General features: G+C 39.5%; 1 protein-coding gene across 1 annotated transcript in view; it reads right to left on the bottom strand.

Moving 5' to 3' along the window:
- Window positions 1-686: 686 nt before the first annotated feature.
- LOC109471444 (striatin-interacting protein 1-like) overlaps window positions 687-12,876 on the bottom strand; it is a 31,053-nt gene continuing 18,863 nt past the window's right edge. Inside the window, exons 8-21 of the mRNA XM_019770767.1 lie at window positions 11,986-12,113; window positions 10,977-11,159; window positions 7,879-8,069; window positions 6,937-7,002; window positions 6,720-6,783; window positions 6,440-6,511; window positions 5,978-6,070; window positions 5,503-5,600; window positions 4,827-4,953; window positions 3,014-3,181; window positions 2,508-2,612; window positions 1,868-2,072; window positions 1,276-1,433; window positions 687-820 (exon numbers count right to left, since the gene is read on the bottom strand). Of these exons, the coding sequence (XP_019626326.1) occupies window positions 725-820; window positions 1,276-1,433; window positions 1,868-2,072; window positions 2,508-2,612; window positions 3,014-3,181; window positions 4,827-4,953; window positions 5,503-5,600; window positions 5,978-6,070; window positions 6,440-6,511; window positions 6,720-6,783; window positions 6,937-7,002; window positions 7,879-8,069; window positions 10,977-11,159; window positions 11,986-12,113 (1,754 nt within the window). The 3' untranslated portion in view covers window positions 687-724. The remainder of the gene's footprint in view (window positions 821-1,275; window positions 1,434-1,867; window positions 2,073-2,507; window positions 2,613-3,013; window positions 3,182-4,826; window positions 4,954-5,502; window positions 5,601-5,977; window positions 6,071-6,439; window positions 6,512-6,719; window positions 6,784-6,936; window positions 7,003-7,878; window positions 8,070-10,976; window positions 11,160-11,985; window positions 12,114-12,876) is intronic.

Raw genomic sequence — 12,876 nt, 5'->3', positions numbered from 1 at the left:
ACCCAAATCTTCTGCCTACAAGTTAGCATTTGTATTCACTGCATACACAAGACTTCTTGGCTGAAACTGGGTCTAGGAATTGCCATTTGGTTTGTTGGATTTCTTAAGATACGTACCAAAGATGCTATAATTAAAGAAAAGGAATATCACAATTTGTCATGTTTAGGTTAATACAGTGTGAACATGTTGGCTGATATTTGTGGCTCATGTATACACTACTGGAATTGTAATAGCATTGATGGTAACATCAGCAGCCTCCTCCACAGGCTTTCTAGCAGGCAGCATTTGTTTGTAATATCTGTGGGGTTTTCTTTCCACCCAATACACCCCTCCCCTTGCTCTAGCCATGCCTGTAGAAACAAATGCTGCCCACTGGAAAGTCTGTGTGGGAGGCTAGTACATCAGTGGGTTTGTAATATGAAAGGGGAATCCAGACAGTGGCACACATTTCTACATTGTTACAGTTCTTGTACATGGCAGAACACACTAATATGTTGTCATTTTCCAAACATTCCAACTGTATTGTTGCTTTATCTGTTCCCAATTACAAATGTCATGTTTTTTGTCCATTCTTCCCCTGTTCAATGCCTCCATCCCCCCATGCCCCTGGGCCTCCCCAATGTCCATCCCCTATACCCCCTCCCCCCTAGCCACAGCCCTATGCCCCCCTCCCCCACTGTCCATGCCCCTATGCCCCCCCTCCCGCCCCTGTCTCCACATCTAGTCAGGACAGCAGCTGGTCCCAGTCTATCTGTGTGGTGAAGACTTCCCGCTGCAGCCACTTCTCATAACCCAGCTTAAATTCCTCAGGGAGGTCCACCTACAGAGCGGTACAGGTATCATGGCTTTAAATACAACTTCAGGGGTAGAAATTCATTCATCTAATCTGGTGCAAAAAAATTAGGTGCACCAAATATATTTTGGGTGCACGACAAAAAACGTAAGTAAAATACATGTATTAGCAATGCCAAATTACCAAAGATGTAATATGTGCAGCAACTGCTAGCCTGTGAAATCTCAACATAAATGTACAATCGATTTTCCACCATTGACATTTAAAATATAAGTGTCCTCATGCAAGTTTTACTTTGTTAAACTGTATTGTACAAGTTGGATCACTAGAGATAGAGAAGTCTAAAAAAAAGAAAAAAAAAGATAATCCCTACCTACCAACCAACCCTAATTTTTTCACAACTGAAACAGGAACACAACATTTTTCTTCCTAGGCCTAATGTAATATACCAGTCGATTTTAAAAACTACAGTATAACCATACCTTCTGTCCAAGCACACTGAGCAGATTGTTGTCGACGTGCTGGAACTCTGCCTCGATGCCGCTGGGCTCCTCACCGTACCGGCGCTGGTTGAAGCGGTCCACGCTGGCGCGCAGGGCGCACTCCTCCGCCTGGAAGTCCCACGGACGGGCGTCCATGTCTGTCACAAAGGGAAAGGGTTCAGTCCGGGACTCTAATCAGCTTGAAATTTTTTCCATCAGCCCAGGTTTGGACCTGGGGGAGAGTGCTCACAATCTAGGGGGAAAATTTGGCAATTTCCCACATTTTGACTTTGAGATGCAAATCATGGGGTTGAGAGTGTTTGTTGGTGGTCCTATTAGTAGCAACAAGTTCCACTCTGCTATACTTCTAGGAAGTTTCTAACACCTTAATCCCTGGTTGATAACTCTGGTACTTGAAGACATGACCATTTCTTAAACCATTCACAGCATGGCGTATCACACAACTTCACATGCGTGGGACTAGCAGATGTATGAAAGGAGATTTCTTTTCTGAGCTGGTATTAGATACTCAGTAGTTAGTACGTCCACCAATGTACTAATCATTTTGTACAAGTCTATAATTCATACTCACCGTTTCCGTAAGCCCAGTCGTCGTTGAGCCTGTGCCTGACCTGCTGGTAGATGGCTGACATGGTCTTCATGTTGCTCTTCCTCCACTGCCTCCCCAGGTACTTAGTCTGCACCTTCAGCAGCTTCAGCACGTACAGCTGCAGCATGGCCTGTTTCACCTTCAGGGCTCGCTTCAGGATGGGCGCTGATTTAAACACCACCAGCATCTGAACACACACACAGGGGGGAGGGGGGTGGTGGTATCAATAGACAAGTCTTAATGTAAGGTGGAGCTCCACTAGCACTCCATTACTGAAGTTTAGGCTTGTGGGATGTGGATTTAAACATCACCAACTTCTGCACACACACAAACACACACACGGGGGTGGGGGGCAAGTTCCACTCAAGACCTGATACTTGTAGAGCTACGCAAATCACAAAACTGAAGAAGAGTGGTGGATGTCACTTGGAACGTCCTGAAGTTATTCCTGTAATGTATCCAGTAGTACAGTTTAAATTTTCTGTGAGTATTTTTGAATTTAGTATTTAGTACAGGTCATTGACCTTTTTTGTTTGAGAAGAAGGAAAAATTAAGCGACAACAATATGCTTTTCTTTAACGAAGATAACCATAACCCTAATATGTGAGTAAAGAGAACCCACCATAGTCCTGGAGTGTTTCCACTTGGTGAGTTTGTTGAGGATCCTGAGAAGGTTGATACAGGAGAACAGGTTCCTCCAGCAGAACTGAATACTGTCTCCTGCTTCCTGTGGAGGGATGGACACACAAACATGGAAATCTCTTACTACACCAAGGAATTAGGCAAAATTTTTGTCCATAATGAGCAGCAACATTCCGTCAAAGGATGGAAGGATGGATGCTGACTAGAACACTGGCATGGACACTTAGTCACATCAGACAAAGTAAGAATCTTGGACACGGCAAGAGGTATAAAGAAAGAGGCCATTTACATCCAAACATTTTATCTATCCCTCAACATAATGGAAATTGTATTTAGGAACCTTCTAAAGCTAGTTACCAATTTTCAGTACATGTTTAGATCTCACACACTTCTCATGTGGTAAAAGAGTGCTCCTAAGTTAAAAGTTAGTCTGGAATACCATTAATATTTCAAGATTCACATTACGAGGAGTGCTGATTGTCTCACCAGACTTTCTGCGGTGAGTTCGGGCTGCTCGCCGATGACACAGTTGGGGAAGTCGATGACAGCGATGGTGTTCTTGGCGGCGATGTAGGACATGATGTTCTGGTTGAAGAACTTCAGCACCAGCGGGATGCAGTTGGCAAACACCAGGTGTTGGGACATGTACTCAAACTGGGGGAAAAGAAAACGTATTACATGTTACACACAGCAATATTGTAGCAGAGACACTTTGTGTAATATTGCAGCAGCTGTTGGGACATGTACTCAAACTGGGGGGGGAACAGAAAACAATTTAACACATTACACAAACAATCAGCAAGCATGTTTTGGGTGTGTATCTCTGTGTGTCAAAACTATTCCACTAATTCTGTGATAACCAAGATCTTTTAAAAATTCCCAATTGTTTTTAGCGGCAATTTCTAATACGGTACCAAAAATTGGACTTACCCAATTTTGACTATACAACTCCAGTCTTTACCAAAGTTTTTTGTTAGAAACTGCAGTTCAAACTTGCTTCATAATCATTATGATTTCTACCTAGTAATACTATACAGATGAACTTTCAAGATGAACTCATCACTTGTTAACATACTTTCATCTGGAGACCTACAAAGCGACAACAACCTGTTTGAAGATTGACATCCTCCTTGATAAGTTCTAATGTCTTCTACATGATAGAAACCTTTGATGATGCGTGTAAGAGCTAATCCCGTCTAATTGTCCCCCGCCCTTCTATAACGAAGGCGTGATGAGCCCGCGCTTTGATGTACTAATCCCCGGCCAGCGTTGGCCTTCTCCCTGCAATCCCGCCGAGACCGTGTTTGGGAAGGGAGCCGTGGAGATGAAGCCCTTATCGCCGTGGTTACCTAATGAGACCGCACAGGCTCACACCTGAGCGCAGTGAGGGGAGTGTTTGCCGGGAGATCAGGCTAAATGTCAGGATATTCCTTCAGACGTGAGCCTGCTACCTGCACTAATTTAGAGTCTTGGAGGTGTGCTCATCTTGTCTCTGTGCTGCACAGCTCACAGGTGAAAATATCACCTGGCTAAATGTACTGTAGGACATTCGTCTATAAGAACATGCTATGTACAAACATGTAACAAGTTTCCTACTCGTATGACATCAGAAAGAAAAAACAAAGTTGGGGCAAAAAAATTGCCTTCATTATAAACTTCCAGTTGTCAGGAAGGTTGAAAAATGACTGAATGCACAGGACACATAAATCATATATTTTTGTTCTTTCACACCTTCTTCTTTGACTTTGGAAGACCTTGCTTCAGGCTTGAAATTCATTTTCTTTAGCCTTCTTGTCATACAAATGGCAAAAAGTTATGATAGAAGAAAGGCATTCTACAACACCAGCAACATTCTTTCTCCTCACTCTGCAGCTTCTTTTTGTATTTGCAGTATGGTGGCAAACTTTTTTTTGTGGGAACTGGATGAAAACTGATGCATGTGCTGATGTCATCCATATAATCAAGTCCTTAATGTAGTTTTTCTTCCTTACTTGGTAGACATGGTGCAGTTTGAGCAGCATCAGAAGTACAGTACAGTTGTGTGATAAACTACAGTGTTTTTCATACTTGGTAGATGAGTTTGAAGTGTTATATTAGTAGAGGCAATACAGTACAGAACTACAGTGTTTTTTTCCTTACTTGGTAGACATGGTTGAGTTTGAAGTGTTTGAGCAGCAGCAGAAGTACAGTACAGTTGTGTGATAAGTACAGTGTAGATGTGGTTGACTTTGAAGTGTTATACTGTATTACCAGAGGCAATACAGTACAGAACTACTGTGTTTTTTTAATTATTCCTTACTTGGTAGACATGGTTGAGTTTGAAGTGTTTGAGTAGCAACAGCAGTACAGCTGAGATGGCCTTCACTATGATCTCCTTGTGTCTGTTCACATCTATACCCAGTTTCATGGACTGCAACACTGTGATCCTGAGGGGGGAGGGGTGAAAAAGAAATTTTGCATAAAAAAATAATCTGGGCCATATAATATGTATGTTGTTGAAATTATAGCACAGTTTGAAAGACATGTAATAAAGACAACTCTTTTCACAACAATTGATGCTATTTGTCACCTTGACTGGTTTAATCAAGATATTCCACACCTGTTAGGTGGACCAAGGGCATGTTTCCTGTCGAAAAGTGGTGAAGACATAACTTCCTACATCTAAAGACAGATGAACATATTTTCACTTGAAAATCTACTTTTAAATTGAATGGGACATGACAGATCCCTCAAAATCGTGAAACAATTGAGTGAAAACCAACTAAATAGCATGTAACCAAAAATGTCCTTTTAGAGCTTGGAAACTTGTTGTGCAAGCTATTTTCCTGCCATGTGTTGCCAGGCTATATACATTAGGTGGTCACTACAACAGGTTTGACCGTACATGTAGTTCAACTCATACATGTACAAACATGGTTAACCCAGTAAAGACTATTCACACACTTAACTCCACTAATGTGGGTACAGCGACTTACGGCATTTCCTCCGGTAGCACATCTGCCAAGATGTTTATGGAGTCTGTCTTGGCTTTAGACGTGGGGGCAGCTGCTAGGAGGATCTTCAACAGGGCGATCTGAGGAGAGGTGGGAGGAAAGTATCTCTCAACAGCCAGCAATAGGCAATGGTTCATTCAATACATCACCATCGTATTTAAGAATAAGAGAATTTTAGTGTAAATATGTAGGTATACTGTGTGTCTTAGAAAAGCAATGATTCTGGCTTGTTGAGAAATACATGTACATTGTATAATTCATAAGTTGTGGTTCCTACAATTATATCAGTATAATATACATTCGTAACAAGATACCCATTAGTTCCTGCAGCCTCCCAGCCAGATTCTAAGACCTTCATTTTCATGCCCTTTCCTGTCTTGTTTTTTTTTTCATCCAAGTCATGGGAAAATTAATGTGCCTGAATGTCATTCATAACATTTGTTTGCTCTGGCCTCACCATGTACTGTGGCAGACTGGGCAGCATCCCCTGGTACAGCACCTCTCGTGGTGTCATCACGATCTCACCTTCACCCTGAGCAACAAGGTCGAACTTCAGACCCAGGGGACAGAAGCACACAGGTCAGAAAAAAAACAGAAAAGTCTACTGGGGACCATCACCAACTCAAACTGAAGGTACTTGTAGGAGCATTGTCAGGGATTACATCATTTTCTCATGTGCAATCCACAACTTTTCGTTAGTGATAGATACTGTCGAAAAGTCGTGGATGCTAGATCTACTTGAAACGTCTGACAGTTTAGTTTAATCAAAATCCATCCAGTTGCTTGAGTAACTATTCCTTGTGTCTCTGGATGTCTGACCTTCCTTGATAATAATAATAAAACTTGCACAATTTTTCTTCTAGATGCACAAAATAAAGTTTCAGGTTAGCATATGGCATCAAAAAAAGGAGACCCTCACCTTTGTCATGGGGTTCTTGGCAATTTCTTCTTCTCTCCTGATTTGGACTTCAGCCAGTGACACGTAAACATGCTGAAAATACAACAGTTTGTAAATAACATGCAGATACAACCTAATCCACTTGTTTAATAAGACATTCTATAAAGGCATATTAGGGCATGTAACTTGGAAGCCATGATAAGATTATTGTCTTATAACCAGTCTTCTAACACTTAGAAGTTTTATACAAACCAATATATCATAGTTACAAAATGTAAATATTGAGACATATTCTATCTACCTTTTTCAAAACTTTAACTCCTTCATGTATAGGTTGTGGAAGTCCTATCAATGTGTCAGAATCTCTGTGCATAATGAAAATCAAAAAGAGTTAATCCATGTCAATTCTTACTATTAATGAGATCTATATCATGCTAATTGGACAAAATTGATGAATGGACCAAATTCAAGAACAAAGGAAAGTATAGAGGGTTAAAAAAAGTTTGAATCATACTTACATTCCGACTGAAAAACCTACAAATTTGTTTCTAGTGTGGTCCAGGAAGCATTCCAAATCTTTTTGTCTGGAACAGGAGAAAACAGTCTTGGAATTGCAGATATGTTTTAGATTCATAAACATTCATTCTCAGAAATACACAATCATCTTATACACACAATCAGCAAGCATGTTTTGGGTGTGTATCTCTGTGTGTCAAAACTATTCCACTAATTCTGTGATAACCAAGATCTTACACATCTTATAGAACCAATCATCTTATACATGTATGTTTTAAGCAAACCTAAGCTTGTTTAATCTCATTGATGTTGACACAATCCGTAGATTTCTTAAATGAGCAACTTGGGACCTTTCTGAAGAAAACAAATGTGTGCTAACTCTCATTTCTTCACATTTATTTACCAAATTTGCACTTACTGTACTAATCATGACATTTATGTCAATTAATTTTTGGCTGCAACTTAGACATGTTCATAATCCTATCAAGGAAGTGGATGTCACGGTGAAGGTTTTCATGTAAAATGGATTTTATCAATCGGAATCATGTAATTATAACAGTACAGTACATGATTTACATAATGTTCACTTTGAAACTAAGCAATGCTTTTACTGGTCGACTCAAAACGTTCAAAATGGGAACTTGTATGTACAAAAATGCAGAAAATTTTACCAAACCATTGAAAAGTTACATTGCTACATGTTACTACTAGATGTTCTTCCTCTTCATCATAACAAGAAATCAAAGATTTCAGCCTTTCTGATTTTTCGTGAATGTACATGTATTAGAACTGTGGAGGGGATTGTATGATGTAATTTAATCAGGTATTACACCACTTCCCGACTTCCTCCACACACTCCTTACTAACACATGATGGGTTTCCTTCAGACTTGACCTCCCTGTCAATCAACTGTCAAAATCACCTCAGATGCACGGCGAACTGACCTGACTTTTGGAGTCCAGGGAAGCCCCTTTGGTACATGGACTAGAGGTGGCGGAGGGGTTGAAGGTCGCATGGCACCCGGCATCCCCTCGTTATAATCATCTAAATCATCATCCTCGCCTTCCTTCCCATCATCCTCTCCTTCCTGCCCCTGCATGGAATCCTCCATGCTCGTCTGCCTCAGTATTAACTCCTGTAACCAGAAAAAAAAATTGGAAAAAAAAAAGAAAGTCAAGGCAAATCTATGCCAACCAACAATCCCGCCGGGAAAAATCAGCAATTAATCATACGATCAGGGTAATCCCCGCGTAATCCGGAGATAATGAAAATCCTAGTTCCGAAGTTTGTGGGGATCTGCTGCGCGCGATGAACATGCAGATGACAGAGAACATTTTTCATGTCACGGCGGGAAGTACATTAAGACCTCTGATCTCTTTTCTGCCATTTGCATACAGAAAATTAAACACAGGGATCGCATGATCAAACAGTAATCATACATCACAGAGTGTGCAGATTATGTATTAGATTTTCTAACAGTGTAAAGTTGTTGTGGAAGAAAGTTTCACTTCCATAATTTACTGGTGTGTGTTGAGGAGGCTTTTGTAGTGTATGTGGAAGGAGCTTTGTTGAAAATAAAGAAAAATAAACAAACTAGCAGATAAAAAATGCTGGCCTTTTCAATCTCGTCATTACCATCATAATTTTTCCACGTATTGATTGCTGTTGTTCCAATGCCGCATTCAAAACCATTGACGTAGGAAAGCCAGTATTTTTTTGACAATGAACCAGAAAAAGTGAGACGCAGTGAGATACATGTAGGTTGTGCAATCCTAGCTACATAATCAAAACACATTTCCACAACACAGAAAGAAGGGTGGGGGCTGCTTTCTGGATCAATTCCAAGTGTATTGAATTTTGTATCTTGATGTTCATAATAACATAATCTATAGGCAGCTTAAGAAATTAGAACACAGCACTACTGTTAAAATCAATTAAAAGTGTTCAGGTTTACCATGTTTTGTGAAGTATCGGCTATTACATTGATTTCAAGAACAAAACTTGGCATAGGGCTATGTTTCATGATAGTAAGTTTAAATTTGTATCTTTCTCCCAATTTAGGTTTTTGGTAAATGAGAAACAATTTTGTACTTGTACGAAAGTTCACAGGTAAATTTCAGTTCTTCTTGCACAAATTATCTACTATTTTACACAGTAGTGTGAAAAGTGTTTCAAGTTTTCTAAGTCGCTTTACTACACTGTCATCCAGCACTGTCAGGAGGTGTTAAATTTGTAGAAAACTGTTAAGTCTTCAGTAATTAACACTAACACGACCGAACGCCCTACCACCTGTCCATACTCTTTAACTGGATTTGACGATCACAAAAATGGCAAGATCTTTCAGCAACATCTCCTCTTTAAAACGAGGAAATTTCAGTTTCCTGCGCATCAAAAATGAAAAGCCTAAAATTGCTAGAGAGTATTAAACGGAAGCTCTAAAAGATAATGATTATCCATGTAAGAACTTCCTGACAGAAAGAGATGCACTTCCATCTATCTTAAATGTCATTAACGTTCATTATCATCATTTCAAAGACTCTCTGCCGCTAAAGATAGAAAGAACAAATTGTCTTCAACGAAACGTTACAAAGAGAAAATCTTCATTTCCGGCTTCTCCAAATCTAACTAAGGTGCAATTAAGGAAATTTTATGTTATATAATAAGTCTTTCTTTCACCTATGACTGATTATGTATCATTACACACTTCTCTCGACATTCAGGTAATTGAAGTAATTGTCGTTTAAGTGGATCATAAATGGGACAAACCATTCTTAACGAGCGCTAACAAGCAGTACAAGGAGCAAATTAACACAAACCCCTGTCATTTCTGGCACTAACTTGCTAGATTGAATCAAAATCATGAATACGCTTATGGTAAAGTCTTCCCTGAAAGCTAACAAAAACATGAAAAAGAGAAAAAAGAGAAAAATGATGAAAAACAATATTACAACATGTAAATACTCTAGTTTAAAAGCCGTCTCTAAATTCTAACTTAGGTTTAAGTTTAGGTTTACTTTAGGTTGGGTTTGACTTCTTTTTCTGAAAGTGAAAGGCGAATCATACAAACACAACCATGAGAAGAAAATCATGCCTATCTCGTTCTATGCCTGAATGGGTTAGGGTAAGGATCAGGCATGGTTCTGGATATATGTAGACTATCCAGAGCTGTGCCTCAGCATGGTTCTGGACGAAGCACGGTTCTGGATACAACAAAAACGTTTTGTGAATTCAGGAATAGAAAGTAGGGATGCTACTATTATATCTAATCTCAAATCTCAAGTACAATTATAAATTACACAGAAGCCGAAGTCAGAATATCTTTCCTGTAAGTGGATGTTAATGGGATGAGCCCTTGATACCCATTCTTAACAACCAAGTTCAAGGAACAAATTAACACAAACCCCAGATTTTTGGCACTTACTTGCTAGATTGAACCAGAGCCATAAAATAATTATCCTTGAAGTAAAAGTTCTTTCACAATCTAGAATTGTATACAATGATGCCAACAGCTCTGACATTAAGTTAATATATCTGAGTTAAGTAATCCCCAATCTACTAAACCATGAGAATCCTTTAATCCTGGATAATCCTGTTAAGTTTTCATTGTCACATTTGTTATTATCTTCCATTCTCTCATGTATAATTGTGTGTAATACTTGTATTAAGAAGATAATGTTATGAAAATACAAATATACAACATGTAGAAGCTGATACAAGACAGTATAACACAAGTGAGGCTCACAAAGAGTAAAGAAAAGTCATACACATGAAAAAAAAGAAACAAATTCAAAGCAGGAAAAAAAAAACACCAGAAAAAAAATTACTGTAAATTTTGAAAGGTTTGCAGTGGTGAAATCCAGACATTGTGAATATGTATTTCCAGTGTATTACCACTGTACAGATGTCACTCGAAACTTCCAGAGATAATCTCCGTTATTTATCCAGAAGTAGAGTTTTACTTGTCCTTGAACATTTCCTGTGTGCTTTCTCCCAACTGAAGGGATGTTTCCCAGTATTAAAACCAACCAGAACCAGAACATACTTTTCTCTGGGACATCCTGGGTCTCCTGGCCTGCTCCACGATCTCGGTAGCGGAGGTGGGAGGGGACGCGGCGCGCATGTTCTTGATGACGTTGAGACTGTCGTCCGGCACGTGGGGCAAACCCGCCACTTCCCGCGCCTTGTTCTTCCAGTCCTGCAGCTCACGAAAACCTCCCAGAGACGTCTGGGCGGAGAGAAGGAGGATTTTAGACAATACCAGATTATGTCTAGAAGAAGTACATTATATATATAAGAGAACCACATCTTGAAAATATGACTGTGTATTCAGAAAAATACCACTGATATACTGGTATATTTAAAAAGTACCAGAGCATACTTAGAAAAGTACCACACTATGAACAAGTACCACAGTGATGTACCATATTATATCTGAAGTACCAGTATATTTAGAAAAGCATAATACTACTATTACATTGAGAAAAGTACTTATAAAGCATAGTGCACACTGTGCAGTGATATATGAAAGAGTCAAGTAATTCTGTCTGACATGTTGCAAAATGCAGTATTTTCAAATTTGTGTTGCAGAGAAAATTTCTTTGAGATGTCTTTTTCTCAGAAATAATGCTCAGAATGTGTATAACTGTCACTTTGAATTTAGAAAATTATGTTCCAAACTTTAACAATGGTACCATGCGGTGTACTTTAGGGCATTAAATGGGCACATCACAAGTAATTTTCCAAGTAGGGTTCTAAAATGCTGTATTTTGGGGCTTTTCTACTAGAGGCTCTTGCAGGGGTCCCCAGATGATTTTTGTGCTTTTCTGCTCAGGGCTCTTACAGAGGTTCCCAGATAACTACTGTCCATAACATAACAGTGCTATTATATACTGCTATAACTGTGGTGTGGTCCTCTTGGACAGTTTAGGCTGTACACACCAGCTTCTATCCTCTTACATACATTTAACTAGATAACTGTACATGTATGTCAACTCAAACATCAAGAGTTTTCTACGAGTTCCTGTAACATCTTTGCGTTAAACGTCTCTCACCAAGACAACTTTCCAGAGTAGCAGCAAAACTTTCTTCATGGGGAAGTGAGGAGCATTTCCACTGCAGAATTTTGTCACCATCCCAAACAGTAGAACAGCCAGGTTCTCTTTACCATAGATGGCTTGGCCTATTGTGGAAAAATCAAAAGAGTTTAAAACTTCATATTCCTTGATATGCAATTAGAAAAACTATTTCCATGTCTTCTTCACAAACTGGCCTGTAGGAACAAGATAGATTACGATCATTTTCATTTTCTTTAGGGGTATCATAGAAAGGCTAGGTTATAGGGACAACATCTAATTTTCGCCACAATATGTGAGCTGCACTATATCTAAAAAAGGTAGAGCATCATACTTGACAATGTTTGGTTGGCATGTACAAACAAGACAAAACTAGTGCTGGTTTCTATGGTGTAGTAAGATTTCAAACTTTAATGGTGCCGTGGTGAAAATCCTAACACCAGGAGTACATACTGCAGTTTTAGATTGCTACTGGATGCATACATAGATTCACCAACATCTGGATGTAATCTCCATTTTTCCAATTCTGTTGTAGAGACTTTTAAATCTATCCATACTTGCTTCATTTCTGTACAGTGGAATCTTAATTTCTTTATAGCACTTAACAAATATACGCTTCATGAGATACATCTACAACATTTGACTTGAAAAGGTTGCCAGAAAATCCCTAATTTCTGACTCCATTCAGAGTTGGCCAGTGGGCGGATGTGTGAGTCTTTTATTCCTCCTTTATACCTCGTTTGGTTTCAGCTGGGGTCAGTAACTCCCGCCTCCAGAAATGGGGCTAATCTTGGCCGTTCAATCGGCCCCCTATAGTTTTTAATTTTCCGTGTGTGCCTGTGTCAGAGCTGCGGAGTGCCGGGAGCAATT

The sequence above is a fragment of the Branchiostoma belcheri genome, unplaced genomic scaffold, assembly GCF_001625305.1.
Source record: "Branchiostoma belcheri isolate BF01 breed outbred unplaced genomic scaffold, Haploidv18h27 scaffold10, whole genome shotgun sequence".
Taxonomy (NCBI): domain Eukaryota; kingdom Metazoa; phylum Chordata; class Leptocardii; order Amphioxiformes; family Branchiostomatidae; genus Branchiostoma; species Branchiostoma belcheri.
The sequence above is the reverse complement of the archived record's forward strand: the minus strand, read 5'-3'. Positions and strand labels throughout refer to the sequence as shown.